Source organism: Impatiens glandulifera, chromosome 2, assembly GCF_907164915.1.
Source record: "Impatiens glandulifera chromosome 2, dImpGla2.1, whole genome shotgun sequence".
Taxonomy (NCBI): Eukaryota; Viridiplantae; Streptophyta; class Magnoliopsida; order Ericales; family Balsaminaceae; genus Impatiens; species Impatiens glandulifera.
Genome location: NC_061863.1, coordinates 2,322,865 through 2,340,221, shown reverse-complemented (window position 1 = coordinate 2,340,221; position 17,357 = coordinate 2,322,865). Strand labels below are relative to the sequence as shown.

Below are 17,357 nucleotides of genomic sequence, written 5' to 3'. Positions count from 1 at the left end.
ACTCCCTCACGATGGAATGAACTCCGCATGTGCGACCATTTGTGGACCATTTCTATTAATCAAAAAGAGAAATATCACGAAATTTTTTTAATAATTTCTCCCAAGTCCTTACACAAATTGAGGGATCCGCTAAAGGCAATTTGACTAATAAACTTATGTCAAATCACATAAATTCAGGGAATTCACACTGTTAGTTGTTTAGATCGAAGTTGGGCCGAGTTTAAGAGTTTTTCGAAGTCTTTTCGAGTATGTATATGAAATTAGAGAGGAGGAGCCTAGAAAACTAAAAATCGACATGGTTGTCTTTTAAAGCTTCTTAAACTTTTTGGTTTAGGAGGCTACAAACATTTTTTCGTAAGGTTGATGGGAATTGGGATGAGAGATTGTTCCTATACCTATCTGTAACGGTGTAATTTCTAAAATCCTTCCATTCTTAGTTAGTTTTATAATTCTTCAAAAATCAGGTTGGAAGAAAAACTATAAAAAATGACTCATAAGACCTATTTATCTAGTGTTTATATTGAGTAGTTCAATCATATTATTATGAAGTAGTTTCGCTTTAAATGTTTCTGAGTTGATTTAGATGTTTGAAACATATTTGTAATAAAATATTAAATTTTAAAATTTTAAATTTTGGTTGTGAGGTATTGATTTTTGGAGTTAGAATGTCTTTAGGTTGTTCTAAACACACTAGACACTTTCTAAATACAATTTAAGAACATGGTATATTTTAAAAAACTGTTTAAATCCCGCTTTTTCAAAATCATATTATGGGTTGTTAGAAAAAATATTTAATTTACATACTATTTGAGTGATCAAATAAAAATTAATATTTAAAAATCATCTTACAAATATGTGTATCTGAATTATTGTCTCACTCTAATCACCCAACTTTTGGGGTCTCAAATATATATTTTTGTTATATAATTTTCCTGTTTTTCTATATCATTCAGTTATAAGTCCTTAATTCATATAGATTTTGACCCATAAATATTATGGTAATTTATTTTCTCATTGGTGGAAGATAAGGGTTACATTTCTGAGCTAAGCTATCAAAATAATTTTATTATTATATATTAATATTGTAGTTATATTTTATGTTTTATTTGAGTTTTTTTAAAAACCCAAAAAGAACAGGCTCTTATTTGAGCGGTCTCAAGATTGATATTTGTTATTTTTATTTTAATAATTGTAAATAATTTTTTTCTAATGAAATGATTTTTTATTTATTAATAAACACTGCATTTTCACCCATATATATATATATATATATATATATATATATTTCATTTTACTATATTTTCTAAAAATAAAAAATAAACACTCATTTATTATAGTCTGTCTTAATAAAGAGAATTGACAAATAGATTATTAAATTTACATAATTTCATAGCACTATTTTATTTTATATTTCTTTGGTAAGATAGTTTTAGCCCAAGACAGAGATTGGGCCTTAACTTGGGCTTTAGGGTAAAACTTGCAAACTTAGTGATTTGATCCCGTCCGTCCAAATCTGAAACCTATATCCATGACCGTACGATTCAGCGATACTTCACTATATGTAACAGATCGGCAGTAGGGTTTGAGAGACCTCAGGCAATCGTTTATACATCCAAGCGCGGAGCTTTCTTCTTTCTACTCCAAGTATCCAACCATGGCTAGCCAGATGAGCAAAAAGAGAAAGGTTTGTACCGTCTTTACCTATCCAATCTCTCTTCGGTAGATCTCAATAGAACGTTAGATTATACTTATGGGTTTTGATTATTGGTAGTTTGTCGCCGACGGAGTTTTCTTTGCCGAACTAAACGAAGTTCTAACCAGAGAGCTTGCGGAAGATGGTTATTCCGGCGTCGAGGTTAGGGTTACTCCCATGCGCACTGAAATCATCATCAGGGCTACCCGTACCCAGAATGTTCTCGGTATGTTGTTTTTCTTGCCTGTAAATATGTTTTTTTTGATATGGGTTTTGTTTTACTTTACAGTAATCTACCTGCTTAGATCTCGAGTTTTAGATTAGAAGACAAAAGAGATGTTCTTGTTAGAAGTCTGATGCTCATAGTTGATGATGAACTGGTTTTTGTGGTCTCTTTCTTTGATTTGGTAGTGATTCCTGTATGTTTATACTTGATAGGTGAGAAGGGTAGAAGGATCAGGGAGCTAACTTCTGTTGTTCAAAAGAGATTCAAATTCCCAGAGGGAAGTGTTGAGCTTTATGCTGAGAAGGTTAATAACAGAGGTTTATGCGCAATTGCCCAAGCTGAGTCACTCCGTTACAAGTTGCTTGGAGGTCTTGCTGTTCGCAGGTATATAAATTTTCATTTGTATCTAATAAGAATGATCTATTATATAAAGCTATCTTTTGATGAAATTAGTTTTACACCTGGTCCTGCAATACCCATTACTTGCTTCCTATTTGCAATTAGATTATTTATGTCCAATTGATCTGTCTAACAACTTGCTACATTCTTCCAATTTGTTTGTCATTATTATAGCGAGTTGGATTTTCTTTGTGCCTTTCTCGTGTCGGATGATGACAATATGTTGATTCATCTAATGTTGGAGTCCAAAGAAGAATACTCATCTTATTTGTGACGTAATTTAGATGTGAAATCTTTCAAATTTATTAATGTCTTTGTTTGTTCATTCGGTTGATTTTGATGTCACTTGCTACGTGTCCCTTTGTATTGTTCTAGTTGATCTTCATTATTCCTATTTGTTTGTCATTATTATAGCGAGTTGGTTGATCTTTGTGCTTTTCTCGTGTCGGATGATGACTATATTTTGATTCATCTAATGTTGGAGTCCAAAAAAGAATTTCATCTTCTTTGTGACGTAAATTAGATGAGAAATTCTATATTTACACTCTAGTTTCCTTTGGATTCCTGTGTTACTAAGGTTGAGTTTATGTCACTTACTATGTGTTCATTAGTATTTAGTCTAGTTGATCTTCATTCTTATAATTTATTTGTCATTATTATAGCAAGTCGGTTGATCATTATGCCTTTCTTGTGTCGGATGATGACTATATAATGATTCATATAATTTTGGAGTCCAAAGAAGTATTTTCAATTTATTTGTGACTTAATTTAAATGGGAAATTTCTGTATTCATTCTATTTGTTTGATTGGATTGTTTGTTAAATATGATGAGCATATTGTCACTTGCTTTGTGTTCCTGTGTATTTATCCTAGTTTAGCTTCATTCTTCCAATTTATGTCATTATTATAGCAAGTTGGTTGTTCTTTATGCCTTTCTTGTGTCGGATGATGACTATATTTCACACATTTAATGTTGGAGTCCAAAGAAGAAAACTCATCTTATTTGTGACGTAAGTTAAATGTAAAATTTACAATTTTTCTTTCTAATTCCTCTTAGTTGTGTGTTAGTCTAGTTGATCTTCATTTTCCAAATTACCTGTCATTATTATAGCAAGTTGGTTGTTCTTTGTGCCTTTCTTGTGTCGGATGATGACTATAATTGATCCATCTAATGTTGGAGTCCAAAGAAGATTATTCATCTTTTTTGTGACGTAATTTAAATGGGAAATTTTTAAATTTTGCAGAACTATTTCATTTTATTGGATACTCAATATGGATTCATTTTTCAATTTTATTTGTCATCATTAAAGCGAGTTGGTTGCATTTGGTTCCTTTCTCGTGTCGGAAGTTGACTATATTTAATTCATCTAATGTTGGAGTCCAAAAAAGTATATATCTTATTTGTGACGTAATTTAGATGAAAAATTTCTCTATTTGATTAGGATATGTATATGTTCATGTGGATATGCTTCATATTGTGGATTGCCTCTAGCTGATATTCATTCTTCAAATTCATGTCATCATTAAAGCGGGTTGGTAGTTATTGGTGCCTTTCTCGTGTCGGAAGTTGACTATATTTAATTTCATCTAATGTTGGAGTCCAAAAAAGCTTTATCATCTCATTTGTGACGTAATTTAGATGAGAAATGTCTTGTAATTGCCTACTATTTCCTATTTATTATTGATTCTCATTTGACTGAGTTTGGTTTCACCTCTTTAATCCATAATCTGATTTGATTTGAATTCTCCTCTAGGGCTTGCTATGGTGTGTTGAGATTTGTCATGGAGAGCGGTGCCAAAGGTTGCGAGGTTAGTGAGAAACTATAATAAATTTCCTTTGTTGCAATAATTTTACGAGTTAATTATTTGTTTCTTTTGTGATAATAGGTCATTGTAAGTGGAAAGCTCAGGGCTCAACGTGCCAAATCAATGAAATTCATGGATGGTTACATGATCTCTTCTGGTCAACCTGTCAAAGAATACATTGATTCTGCTGTCAGACATGTTCTTCTAAGACAGGTTTGTTTTACATATTTGGGTAAAATAACTAGAATGTCCCTTGTAATTGTACTGTATTTTTGTTGTTGAATCAAGAAACATTTGAATCTTGTGTAGGGTGTTCTTGGTATCAAGGTGAAAATCATGCTTGCATGGGACCCTAAGGGTAAGGAAGGACCAATGACCCCGTTACCCGATCAGGTTGTTATTCACCAGCCCAAGGAAGAGGAGATTTTTGTCGCCCCTCCAACTGCTGCACCAGTTCCAGTCGAGGTTGTTGCGTAATTGCGTTTTGTTTGTCTTCTAATGCAAATTAGGAATGCCCCTTTTTACTACACATTTTCATGATTTAATGTTTGGTAGTTGAGTTCACACACCCATTATCTTATTATTACTCTATTCAGATATCTTTATTTAAGTTTAAATTTTGGGTGCATAACAATTTTAATGAATTTTGACTTTGTTTTTTAATTTAATCATCAACGCAGGATTTTTACATTATTTTTTAAAAAATTTCAAATTTATCTACAAGCTTTTGCCAAATAATCATATATTTAACTATTAACTCCTATTTGTAATAAAATATTTTTTTATTTTGAATTTGTTTTAGTATAGAAATGACAAATCACATTAACAAAGTTTTTTTAAGTAGATTATCAATATTAAAGTACAGTATATTAGTGAATTTGATATTTTAATGTTCAAATCTCTAAAGCTAGGAGTTAATATTTTAATGAAAAATAATTTGTTGGTTTACATTGTATCTTTTTAAATTGTGAATATTTTAAATTGTGAATATTTTTTTTGTATCTTACATTGATGAAATAAATCATTTTATAAAAAATAAATTTTTTATACATCAAATTTTATGTGACCATGAAATTAGATATGATAAATATTCAAGTATTATTTTTAGATAATATAAAATGATTAAATAAATATATAATTAGGATCTTTAATATCATTAAAATTACAGAACCGATTATGAATAAAAACTGAAACACTTAATATTTTAAATTCGATTTACTTCTGAATTAAAAAATTTGATTAAAAAATCAAATGAAATAATTATTAGATTCTTCTACAAATATATTGTTATTGTGAAATTTTATATTGCCTGAGTTTATAATGAATATAATCCTAGACCATCAATACTCATACCAAATATGTACAAATGTCTAAATTAAAATAAAATAAAATCATCATTAATTTATTTTCCTAATTACTAAATTCCTTCTACATAAACCTTAATATATGTAATTAATTTTTTACATATTAACCTTAAACCAATCAAGGCTGATATTTTAAAAAACAATTAAACAAAATTAATTATATTTTTAATAATAATTGTGATGTTTAAACATTAAATCCATTTTTAAATTATAATATAGTTCATATAATTAAAAAATTTAAGCATTTGGTGATAGTCCAAAATTTTATGAGTTTTTGTTGATAAGTTTATATTATGAAAAAGTTAATGTATTATAATATAAGTGATAATCTATAATAACAATATTAAAATAAAAATAATCTGTCACATTGTTACCAAATACATAAAAAATACATTAACATTAACCAAATCAAGGATCATACAAAAATAAAAAAATTAAATAAATAAAAATAAAAATAAATAAATAGCAATATTTTATAATTATTTTAATATCGAATCTTATAAATTTAAAAATTTATATTCAATATATTTTAAACTATTTTTAAAACAACCAATTCAACCAAATTGTTTAACAAAATACATAACAATTTCAAATAATTTTTCCTTATTAAAGTAAAACTTAAGTTAGTATATCTTAAAAAAAATTTCATGAATTTCCTACAATTATATCAGATTTGTGTTCGATTATTTGAATACTATATAATTTATAATAGTTTCATAACCCAAAATTCTATATGCAAATATAATTAAATAAAAATAAATTATTATTTAAATAAAAATGAATATTAAAATTAGGGTTAAAAAAAATAAAAATTGACATCATCTTCTATTCTATAGTGAAATCTGGTTTATTCCTCTCTTTCTATCTCCTCCTCCAAAAGCTCAAATATTTTCCCAAACTTTCCCTCCTTTATCTTTTCACATATACAGTCTCTCTCTCTCTCTATATCTCTCTCTCTTTCTCTCTCTATATCGCCGATTTTCAGAGATGGAAGGGAGTACGCCGGTAAACTCACGAACAGTAGAAGACGTTTTCATAGACTACAAAGGACGAAGAGCCGGTCTGATTAAAGCTCTCACCGCCGGTAATTGTGTCTCCTCTCTTACTTATCATCTGTATCGTTTAAAACTGTTCGTAATTGATTTAAGATGTCGATCGACTATCCACTTGTTGTTTCTTGGTTTAATTTTACATTTTCATCGTTTCGTTTGATGCAGATGTTGAAGAATTTGTCCGTCTGTGTAACCCTGGTTTGTTCCTTTCATCATTTGTTTAATTCGCTTTTTGTTAGATTTATGTTTAACCTAACCGTCAATCGAAATGAAATTCAGCTATGTGAATATCTCTGTTTGTCTCAGAACTTCAAATTTATACATATATGATGAAATCAGCCTTTATTCTTTTCAATTTTGTTGTTATATATATATTCTATTGAAAGTTATATGCATCTGTGAAAGACATGTCACTGTAAAGTGGATGATAGTGGGGACAACTTTTAATAGAATATATGATGATGATAAGATAATCACCAGTTTATTTGACTTATTTGATTTAATATGTGCATATTGAGGGTACAGATGGAGGAGACTATTTGATCTTATGATTGATATGGTTCAAATTATTCATCTCTTGTTCATTGTTCTTGAAACAGTTCAAATCCATTTATCAATAGATTTGAATATTACTAGAAAGTAGAAACACGATCTTGCTTCTTAGAATGTAGCCAAATGTCTAGCAAACAGATTGGGAGGGGTTTTACCATCTATTGATTGTGTTTTACATGTTTACTGTTAAGTATTTGAAATTATGTTGATGTCACATGAGATGAACTTGAAATTATGATGGATTGCAGAGAAGGAAAATCTTTGTCTTTATGGACTTCCTAATGAGCAGTGTGAATTGAATTGAGAGGGGTTTTACGACCTATTGATTGTGATCACATATTTACTGTTAAGTATTTGAAATTATGTTGATGTTAACATGAGATGAACTTGAAATTATGATGTATGACAGATAAGGAAAATCTTTGTCTTTATGGACTTCCTAATGAGCAGTGGGAAGTGAATTTACCAGCTGAAGAGGTGCCACCAGAGCTTCCTGAACCTGTGTTGGGTATTAACTTTGCTAGAGATGGCATGCATGAGAAAGATTGGCTATCTTTAGTAGCGGCTCATAGTGATGCATGGTTGCTGTCGATTGCATACTATTTTGGTGCTAGATTTGGATTTGACAAATCTGATAGGTATGTTTCTCGATTTTGATTGGGATTTCACTTATGTAAATACTAGATTCAGTTCATTATCTTTCTTTTGATAATTCAAATTCATAGTTATTTGCTTCTCGAGCTTTTACTTATCATTTGTTAGTTTCGTGTGAAAGATCTGATCTAATTATTGTGAAAGATGTGATGTGAAATTGTGAATTATACATTATATGTTGATGGCATTTCTATGGTTAGCTTCTCATTGCACTAATAAACTATCTTTCTTATGGATCACCATTTTGCTAACTAATCCAACTTGGTGTATATGATTTTTTTTTCATTTGGTATAAGATTTTTGTTGGATCATGTGATAATTTTGTGTAAACAACTTACTTTTTAATCACAATGCAAATTCTAGTGTATTTATTTGCTTCATTTTGTATAGAGAATTTTTCATGATCAACTTATTATGTTTTTCTACAAACATAACAGATTGTAGTTTTTTATGATCATCATTTGAAATAATGTTGATAACAAAACATTCCAAATCCAAAGAGTTCAAGTGAAGTGAGCCATGTCTGAAACCACTTTTTTGCTAGTAACTAGATCTTGTCGATTTGAATTTTTTTATTCTTTGTTACAGGAAACGCCTTTTCAATATGATCAACGATCTCCCAACACTATTTGAAGTTGTTTCAGAAACTGCCAAGAAACAGTCCAAGGAGAAATCATCTGGCGTAAACAAAGGAAGCAACAAATCTAAGTCAAGTTCTAAGGTAAGTGAAATATTCTCACTTTTTATAGAATGGTTTAGATAGTTTAATCATTTTGTTTAAGCATTCATTCCATTCGATAGTATTTTGATATTTTCCCATGGGACAGTCCCATTGAATCATATGGCTTTGTTCGGTTCAGATTTTTTAAATAATGCAAACATAATCAAACATCAATTACATCACTCAAAATGACCAAAGTTATAAGATTATCTTTATATGATTATCCAGAATCCAGATTAAAATGAATTTGGTGATCTGTTTATGTTTGTTTTGAATACATTAGTTGACATCCTTCAATTGTCTTTGTAAAACCAGAGAGGTAATGAACCTGAAACTCTGAGAAAGCATAGCAAGGAAGTTCCGCAACTGAAAAATGAAAATGGTGAAGATGAAGATGATGATGAAGAAAGCGAGACATTGTGTGGAGCCTGCGGGGAGAATTACTCATCAGACGAGTTTTGGATATGTTGTGATATTTGCGAGAAATGGTTTCATGGTAATTGTGTCAAGATCACGCCTGCAAAAGCCGAGCATATCAAGCATTATAAATGTCCGTCATGCACCAATATCAACAATAAGCGGGCTCGTGTTTAAATACAAATTTGGAATAGTTTTTTTTATAGTTTAGTTAGTTTTCTGGATTTATTTATTGTGGTTTATTTTGGAGCATAATATGGAGATCATCATATTCTTTTTAATTTGCATAAGACATGAAAAAATATTTTTTTTTGTTGACTTTGTTTTTAGTTAGTTTATGACTTGTACAACATTTTTTTTTTCCAGATTAAAGAATGAATTCAAATTTTACGACATATAATTTTTTAAGATTTAGGGTTTAAAATTTAAGGTTTAAAATTTATGTAATATATATAATTTTTTATTTGTCTCATTTATTAAAACAATATAAATATATATATATATATATATATATATATTGAAAAACAAATGAGACACTTAATTGGAACATCATATCCTTACTCTTAAAGAATACATCCCTTTTACTAGCACAAATGCCCAATTGAGAAGACTTAATTTTTGACTTAATTTTGTCTAAAGTTTATTTAATAATCTGATAATCATATATGAATGGTTATTTATTATTATTATTATTATTTTTGGTATAATATTGATACTGTAAATATTATTGTATCACACCAAAATTTTGGTATGGTGATTATAGTAAATTTACTGTTATAAAAATGTTCCGACCTATCTTACATTATTCTTTAGCCTTGAACCAAAATATATTAATATGATCATACTTTCATAAAAATATTTATTAAAATAAGTGTATAATTTGTATAAAGATAAGAATGCCTATTAATCGGGTTCGGGTCGAATATGGGCAGGGTAGATGGTTACCCGATTGAGATGAGAGTATACGAAATCAAAACTAAATATCCGATTATATTAATATTTCAATTTTTTCATAAGAAAGATAGAATTTCAAAAGCAACATATAATTTGTTAAGGAGTAATATATAGTACAATTATAATTATAATCAAATTTATTAACTAAATTTGTTGGATAATTTTATAACTACATTAACTTAACTATAATAATTTATAACATAAACTAGGTTTAAAATTATAATAGATTAACCTGTTACAAAATTATTTTATATATTCCTCACTTCTTTATCCTATACTTCTTCCTTTCCCTTTCATCTTCATTGCTTCATATTCTTTTACATTTTCTCTTATTTACTTATCTTCAATAGAAATATTATTTTGTTTGTCATTGTGTTACATATAGTTAATAACATTAATTATTTATAAATATTTATATAATTATAAAAGTTAAACTATATATAAAATAATATAAATCATATAATAATATTTATTTAAAAAATACATTTATATGATGATTATATATTATTTTTATTATTTTAAAAATAATTAATAATGCAAATTATATCTAAAAAAAATATATTAATTCTAATATAATTAATAATCCAAACTACGTATAAAATAAATATTAAAATAATAATTATTTTTTTATATAAATAAAAATAAAATAATCTTTTATACTCTTTACTATTTATTTTTATATTATTAACCAAACAAAAATAATAAAACTTATATAATTTATACCAAACTCAATTAATATTTATACCTACTCAATTTATATCTACCTAACATATATAATTTAATACCAAGCACAATTTATACACTATATTTTATAGTTACATAATATATTTACTTTCTATATTTTATTCTCATTACCAAACACAATTTATACACTATATTTTATAGATACATAATATATTTACTTTCTATATTTTATTCTCATTACCAAAGACAGATTATACACTATATTTTATAGGTAAATAATATATTTACTTTCTATATTTTATACTCATTACGTTATACCAATCCCTACCTAAAGATAACATCCAATTCTGGCTGAAACATGACTGAAAAAACATTGTTTTCTACAAATAATCTAGATATTCATAACCAAAAAGAAACCGTCAACAACATGTTTACCTAGTATTTACTTAGTTTGTGTGCTCAAGCACATAAGAAAACCTCTATCTCAACTTAGAGTTAAAAATGATCAACCAAGAGTCCTAGACCTCTAACTTGTTTGATATTAAAAAAACATTCCAATTCTGAGAGATAATAAACATAAGAATAATATGTTCCAAAAACAGCCACTACACTTAATCCCCTAAAGATATCATACCAATTCTTGAGGAATAATAAACATAATGATAAGAGTTCCAAAATCTACCTACTACACTTAAAAGATAAGATTCAATTCTTGTTGAAACATAACTGCAGCAAAACACTTAGTAATCTAAAAATTAATAACCAAAAAGAAACCATAAACAGTAAGTAAGTCTTCAACTAATTGTTTACCTTACTTAGTTTATGTTGGATCTTAATGCCTCCAACAAAAGAACTGTCTTCTCACGCATATAATCTAGGTGTTTCAAATAAACCTCCGCCTCCTTCACTTGTAACTGTCTGAACATATTGTCCAATTCTAACTTCTTGGCACCTGTAATCAACTGAGACCCATATTCTTCAATTTTCTTCTCCAAGCTCGAGCCTATACAGAAATTAACATTAGATGGAGTAGCAACAGCAGCAGCCACATGAACAGCAGCATTATCAACCTCCATGTTAGCTTTTCCAGTTTTGGCTTCAACAACATTCTTTCCTTTCCGAGACAGTTTGGCGGTAAAACTTCCTTTGGATGCAGTAGTTCCCCATATCTTTTTCGATAAATGATAACACTTCTGATCGTGATCTTTGGCGAAAGTTCTATCAACACCATTGAAACTTCTCTTGAGACTGGTCAAATACTTCTTCTTCAGCCTTTTTATTTTTTCAGTTAACTGGCTTCTACTGGCTTCTACCTGAAGTGAATATCTGATGGAGTCGTAAAAAGAGGACATATCCACTGTAGCAGGATTAATCCCTTCATTTTCACCATGGTCGATCATTCCATTCAATATTGTAATTTCATCTTCTTCGCTCCATATCCGTTGAAACAGCTGTTTTTTAGCATCATCGCCCTTATTTTCCATGTTTTCACATTCTACATTCTCATCAGCGTCCAGCTCCTGTACTTGCTCATTCTTCTTCTTCTTCTTCTTAGACTTCTTTGAATCATTTCCCTTGTTTAGAGCGGGGGACTCTGCCGGCCTCTTTTTCGAAGATCTGGTATTTTTTCCCGCATGCGAGGAGGATTCTCCGTTCGGCTTTTTGGTAGAAACAAGATTTACTTCAGGAACTGACTTGGGAATCGGGTTAGATTGTAAATCATTGTCGGAATCAGACGCATCTTCGTCGTCGTCAGTAGACTTGTGGGGAAGAGAGGTTACCAGCTTCTTTGGTGGAGGCCGGTTATTCATATTTCCTTCAGATTCCGAATCGGAATCTTCTTCGTCGGACGATGAACGTTCCATTGCTTCTTTCTCCGCCTCAGCAGCTTTACGACGAGTATGTGAAGCCATGATTTGCAATTAGGGTTAGGGTTCTAAGAAAATGCGAAAAGACGGTTAGGGTTCTAAGAAAAGGCGTAAAGAGAGATCCGCGTTAACTTAAAGCTGTTTGATGTATCAAATACTCTTTATATAATATTTTATTGTCGAAATATATATTAATATATATTTTTCTTATTTTTTTATTTTTTTATTATTAATTTTATTTTTAAAAAGGTAACTTTTCAAATTCCTAAATATATCATATTATATTACTCTTTCCAAAAATATTTTTCATTACTATTCATCTCATTCTTATAAGATATCTTTTAAAATAAATAAAATATAAATTTTTTAATAAAATTTTAAATTAAACTATTAATTTTCTTTTACCAATTTTTTCTAACAAAATATATAACTGATTTTAATTTTAAAAAGAATAAGAAGAAAAATGGTAAGTATAGACATCCACATTTTATCCGAAAGTATTATAATTTAATTTTAGACTAATTTAAATCGTCAAATAAATTAAAACAAGATTAAATTGTTTTTATCTATTTTATTAATTTGTTTGTTGATCTTTTATTTTGTAGGAAAAGAAAAAATGCTATGTCAAACAAAATCGTCATTTTTACCTCCCTTGAATAACATAAACAAACAAATGTTTAATCATCATTTTTAATTGTTATTTGCTCAAGTGTTTTTTTTTTTTTTTTTAAATTTATTTTGTTTGGAATGATGGTTTAATTTCAAGATAATTGAACATGATATTAATTTTAGATTATTCCATAGATATAATTACATGTGTCATCTTATCTACATCCAATTCTTTACCCTAACGCATTCTTGAAAATATTTATTTGTCAAAATTCGAACAATTAATAGTGAAAATAATTTTCACTTAAACAATTTTTAATGAATTGTTGTTACTTTATTGAATCTCGGTTAAAAATAATATTAAGAATATGTGTTATTAAGAATAAGTGTTAAATGACCTACTTGAGTCATTTTGAGAGGTCACTTATTCGTAATCTATAGAAAATAATCAAATTAATAAATTAAAAAAAATAATAATTTGGTGATGATTTTGAGAAATGGTAATTATTTTTGGTAGGAAAACTTAAAATGTATTAATATATATATAAAATAAAAAATAATAATTTATTATAAAAGATATTTTAATATTTTAGTTAATTAAACAAATATAATTATTGAGAAATAATTAATTAAAAAATTAATTTTAATTAAGTTTTTTTTTCCGAATGAGAACAAGATTTATAGGTGAACTAAAAATATAAAAGCATAAAATGAGAAGTAATTATGTTAAAAATTGTCAATTGAAAATTAAAGAAAGTAATGATGTTAAAAATGGAAATAAATGAAGATACAAAGGTAAGGATGATGTTTCCTTAATATAATAATAATAAATTTGAAAACGGGTTTCCTTAATATAATAATAATAAATTTGAAAACGAAAACGGTGTGTTTATGGATTGATTAATTACAATATTATATGATTATCAAATATATTGATAAATAAAACTAATTATATATATATATAAAGTTATAATAATAAAACAAAAATAGTAAAATAATTATTTTAACACATAATTAATTGTTTTTTAATAAAATTTTGATGAATTTTCCTTTTTTTTTTAACTAACTTTTTATTTTATAGATATCCCCAGCTTCGATACTTATTACCTGCACTGTTATTTTATATTACTAGCATGTATCTCGTGCAATGCACGAGTAATAATAATATAAAAAATCGTGAAAAAAATATTAGGGTAAAATTTTATGGGTGGGTTAACCCACAATCCGACCCAAGTATCCATTTACTCTCACATATATCCAAATTAACCACGGCCTCGACCCGGCAATTCAGACACTTTAAAAATTAAGCATCATTATATATATATAGATTAATTAGTTAAAAAGTTGAACTTATATTGTTAAAATGTTACGCGTTTATCAAATTTTGGGTTGAATTTAAAATATAAAGTGTTATTAGTTTAGTTGGTTAAAAAGTTGTACTTGTTTTGTTAGGTTGCAAATTCGAACCATACCTATAACATTTTTAATTTTATTTTTAACCGTTTTAAATTTATGGGCGGGTTAATCCACAATCCGACCTAAGTATCAATTTACTCTCACATATATCCAAATTAACCACAAATCTCGACCCGACAATCCGAACACTTTAAAAATTAAGCATCATTATATATATATATATATATATATAGATTTCGTTACGTTTAGAGTTAAGATTAACATATACATGTTTAGACTTTAGTTACTTTTAGACACATGCTCTAAGATTAAATAAATAAAGTATAAAATAAAAAAATTTAAATGATCAAAAGTTTAAAATAAAAACGATAATGTGATAGACATGTGAGACATAACGCGTGATCCCTTTCTCATGGGTAACTAAATACTGAACCAATAACATAATTTATAAAACGTGTTTAAACACTCAAAAAAATTCTTTCTTATTTTCTCGTGTATTAAATTAGGTGGCAACTCAAAAAATTAAAAACTATTTTAAATCGATGTTTTTAAATAAATTATAGTCAAGTCTACTATTTTGATTTTTCGTCTCACACAAGACACGAGAGGGGATAAATTATGGGACGCGACAATCGAGTAACAAAACTTTTTTTCAAAAATGGTCGATTTTTGGTGTTATAATGACATAAACCATAGACTCAATTAATAATAAAACTAAGATAATGTTACTGGTTATACAATAACTTCACAATCAATTTGAAGCAAGAAATTAGAAAGGAAAATAAAATTAACATTATATATAAAATCTTAATGGAACAAAAACAATACTAAAAAATAAATCATTTGATAAATGGTATAAAACAATTTAAATATACCAATCAGTATCATAAATCTTTAAATAATTAGGGTACCAAACAAAATAAAAATTCATCATATTAGATAAATGATTAAGTAAATTGGTCATTAATTTTAGGGTATTTTATATTAAGTTATAGATGAAATATACTATATATATGAAATATAATATTGCCATTTTTTTATAATTATGGAGGGTTGGAATAACTTTAAATTATTAATATTAAACATAGAAAACTATATTAATATATGAAAAATGTTATCTTTTATTTATCGACTTGATTTTGACCTAAATCAAAAAAATATATAAACAAAACTTGATTTTTGCGTGTTCGATTTGGATAGTATTTTTGTGTCGTATCAGAATTATCGATCATATGTCACTCATATTGCATAAGTAAACATTCATTACTTACAAATAACTCTAGTATATGTGGAAAACAAAATTAAATAGTTATTTTATTTTATTTTATTTAAATATAAAATTTTGTATATTCTATTCATAATAAAAACACATAAATTGATAATATGGTGATGGAGTCCATGTTAACTTATTTCCTATTATAAAAGATAACCAATTTAACATGCCCATTATTTCTTAAAACAATTCCACAAAGTTTTCCATTGCCAATTTTAAATTCTAAAAATTTACATCACAACTCTCTTTAATTTATGATGAACTAAACAAATTCTTACCAAATAATATTAATTATTAATATTCTTTATTTGAAAATAGGCTTGATGTATTTGATTAAAATAGTCTACCAAGTGGAGTATAATTGTCCTTGTTATTGAATTTGGTAACAGATTACAACCAACACAATTGTTGTTTATTTGGTAACAGATTCCAACCAACACAATTGTTGTTTTTTATAAGATAAATTACACTTTTAGCCCTTAAATAAAAGTTTAAAATAAATTATCCTTTAAACTTTTAGAGAGATTATCATATATTTTTTAAAGTTAAATATAATTGTTTAAATTTAAAATATTATATATATATATATATATATTATCTTTAATCATTAAATTTTATATTTATATATATAATTATTAAATACTTATATATATATATATTATCATTAATTTTTATATAATAATATAATAATTAAACTATTTCATATAAATAAATAAAAATATATATTATTTATTTTTATTTATATCTATATTTATATCTATATCTATAAAAAAAAAACATTATATATATTATCTTTAATAATTAATTTATATATATAAATATATAAATTTATATAATATATATTTTAAAAAATAATTTGAAAGCTAAAAAAAGAATCACCCTCCAACTATTCAATTACTTTTTAACCTTCAAATTATTTTTAATATATTTATTATATAAATATTATATATAAACTAATGATTAAAGATAATATATATAAATTATATATATATATATATTATATAAATTATTTTAAATTTTATTTTATATAAATACGTATAGATAAAAATAAATAATATATATATTTTATCTATATATTATATAAAAGATTTAATAATTATATAAATATAAAAAATTAATAATAAAAAATATATATAATCGATTTTAATAATTATATATATATATATATATATATATATATATATAAATAATGATTAAAAGATAATATATAAAAAATAAAATTTTAAGTTTACACGGTTATGTTTAACCAAGAAGTTGATGAAAGAGACACCGATAACTTTTTAAAAGTTGAAGAACGATTTATTTTAAAAAATAATTTGTAGGCTAAAAGTGAGCATTCATAATAATTAAAGAGCCGCCTAAATAATTTGTCTTTTTTATATTATTCTTTTTAAATGGAATATTAATGTACCCTAAAATATATAAGATATCTCCTCATCAAGAGGATTACAATAATCAAATTAAACTATCTCTTAGTTAGTCTCTATTTATATATATCAATTCAAATAAAAAAATCTAAAATTTTATTTTCTTATACAAAATTATAGGTATATAAGTAGAACTTGTAAAAAACTGTAATGGAGAGAGAGGAGATGAGGAGTAAATTAGAGAGTAAAAACTAAATTTCATTTAGAATGATTCCCGAGTTCACCATGATTATTTTATTGTT

The 17,357-nt window shown here is 26.5% G+C and overlaps 3 protein-coding genes across 3 annotated transcripts; 2 read left to right on the top strand and 1 right to left on the bottom strand.

The window, feature by feature from the left end:
* The first annotated feature begins 1,547 nt into the window (after window positions 1-1,547).
* Window positions 1,548-4,784, top strand: LOC124925979 (40S ribosomal protein S3-3-like). Its single transcript, XM_047466131.1, has 6 exons — window positions 1,548-1,684; window positions 1,772-1,919; window positions 2,132-2,303; window positions 4,073-4,127; window positions 4,206-4,337; window positions 4,434-4,784. Exons 1-6 carry the CDS (start codon window positions 1,655-1,657, stop codon window positions 4,599-4,601), a joined length of 705 nt encoding a protein of 234 aa, XP_047322087.1. The 5' UTR covers window positions 1,548-1,654; the 3' UTR covers window positions 4,602-4,784.
* A 1,562-nt stretch (window positions 4,785-6,346) lies between these two features.
* Window positions 6,347-9,202, top strand: LOC124925978 (PHD finger protein ALFIN-LIKE 4-like). The gene is made up of 5 exons (XM_047466130.1): window positions 6,347-6,572; window positions 6,706-6,738; window positions 7,502-7,730; window positions 8,335-8,467; window positions 8,783-9,202. Exons 1-5 carry the CDS (start codon window positions 6,476-6,478, stop codon window positions 9,059-9,061), a joined length of 771 nt encoding a protein of 256 aa, XP_047322086.1. The 5' UTR covers window positions 6,347-6,475; the 3' UTR covers window positions 9,062-9,202.
* Window positions 9,203-11,093: 1,891 nt separating this feature from the next.
* LOC124927930 (probable transcription factor At1g11510) lies at window positions 11,094-12,471 on the bottom strand. Its single transcript, XM_047468436.1, has one exon. It carries the CDS (start codon window positions 12,433-12,435, stop codon window positions 11,338-11,340), a length of 1,098 nt encoding a protein of 365 aa, XP_047324392.1. The 5' UTR covers window positions 12,436-12,471; the 3' UTR covers window positions 11,094-11,337.
* Window positions 12,472-17,357: the final 4,886 nt, after the last annotated feature.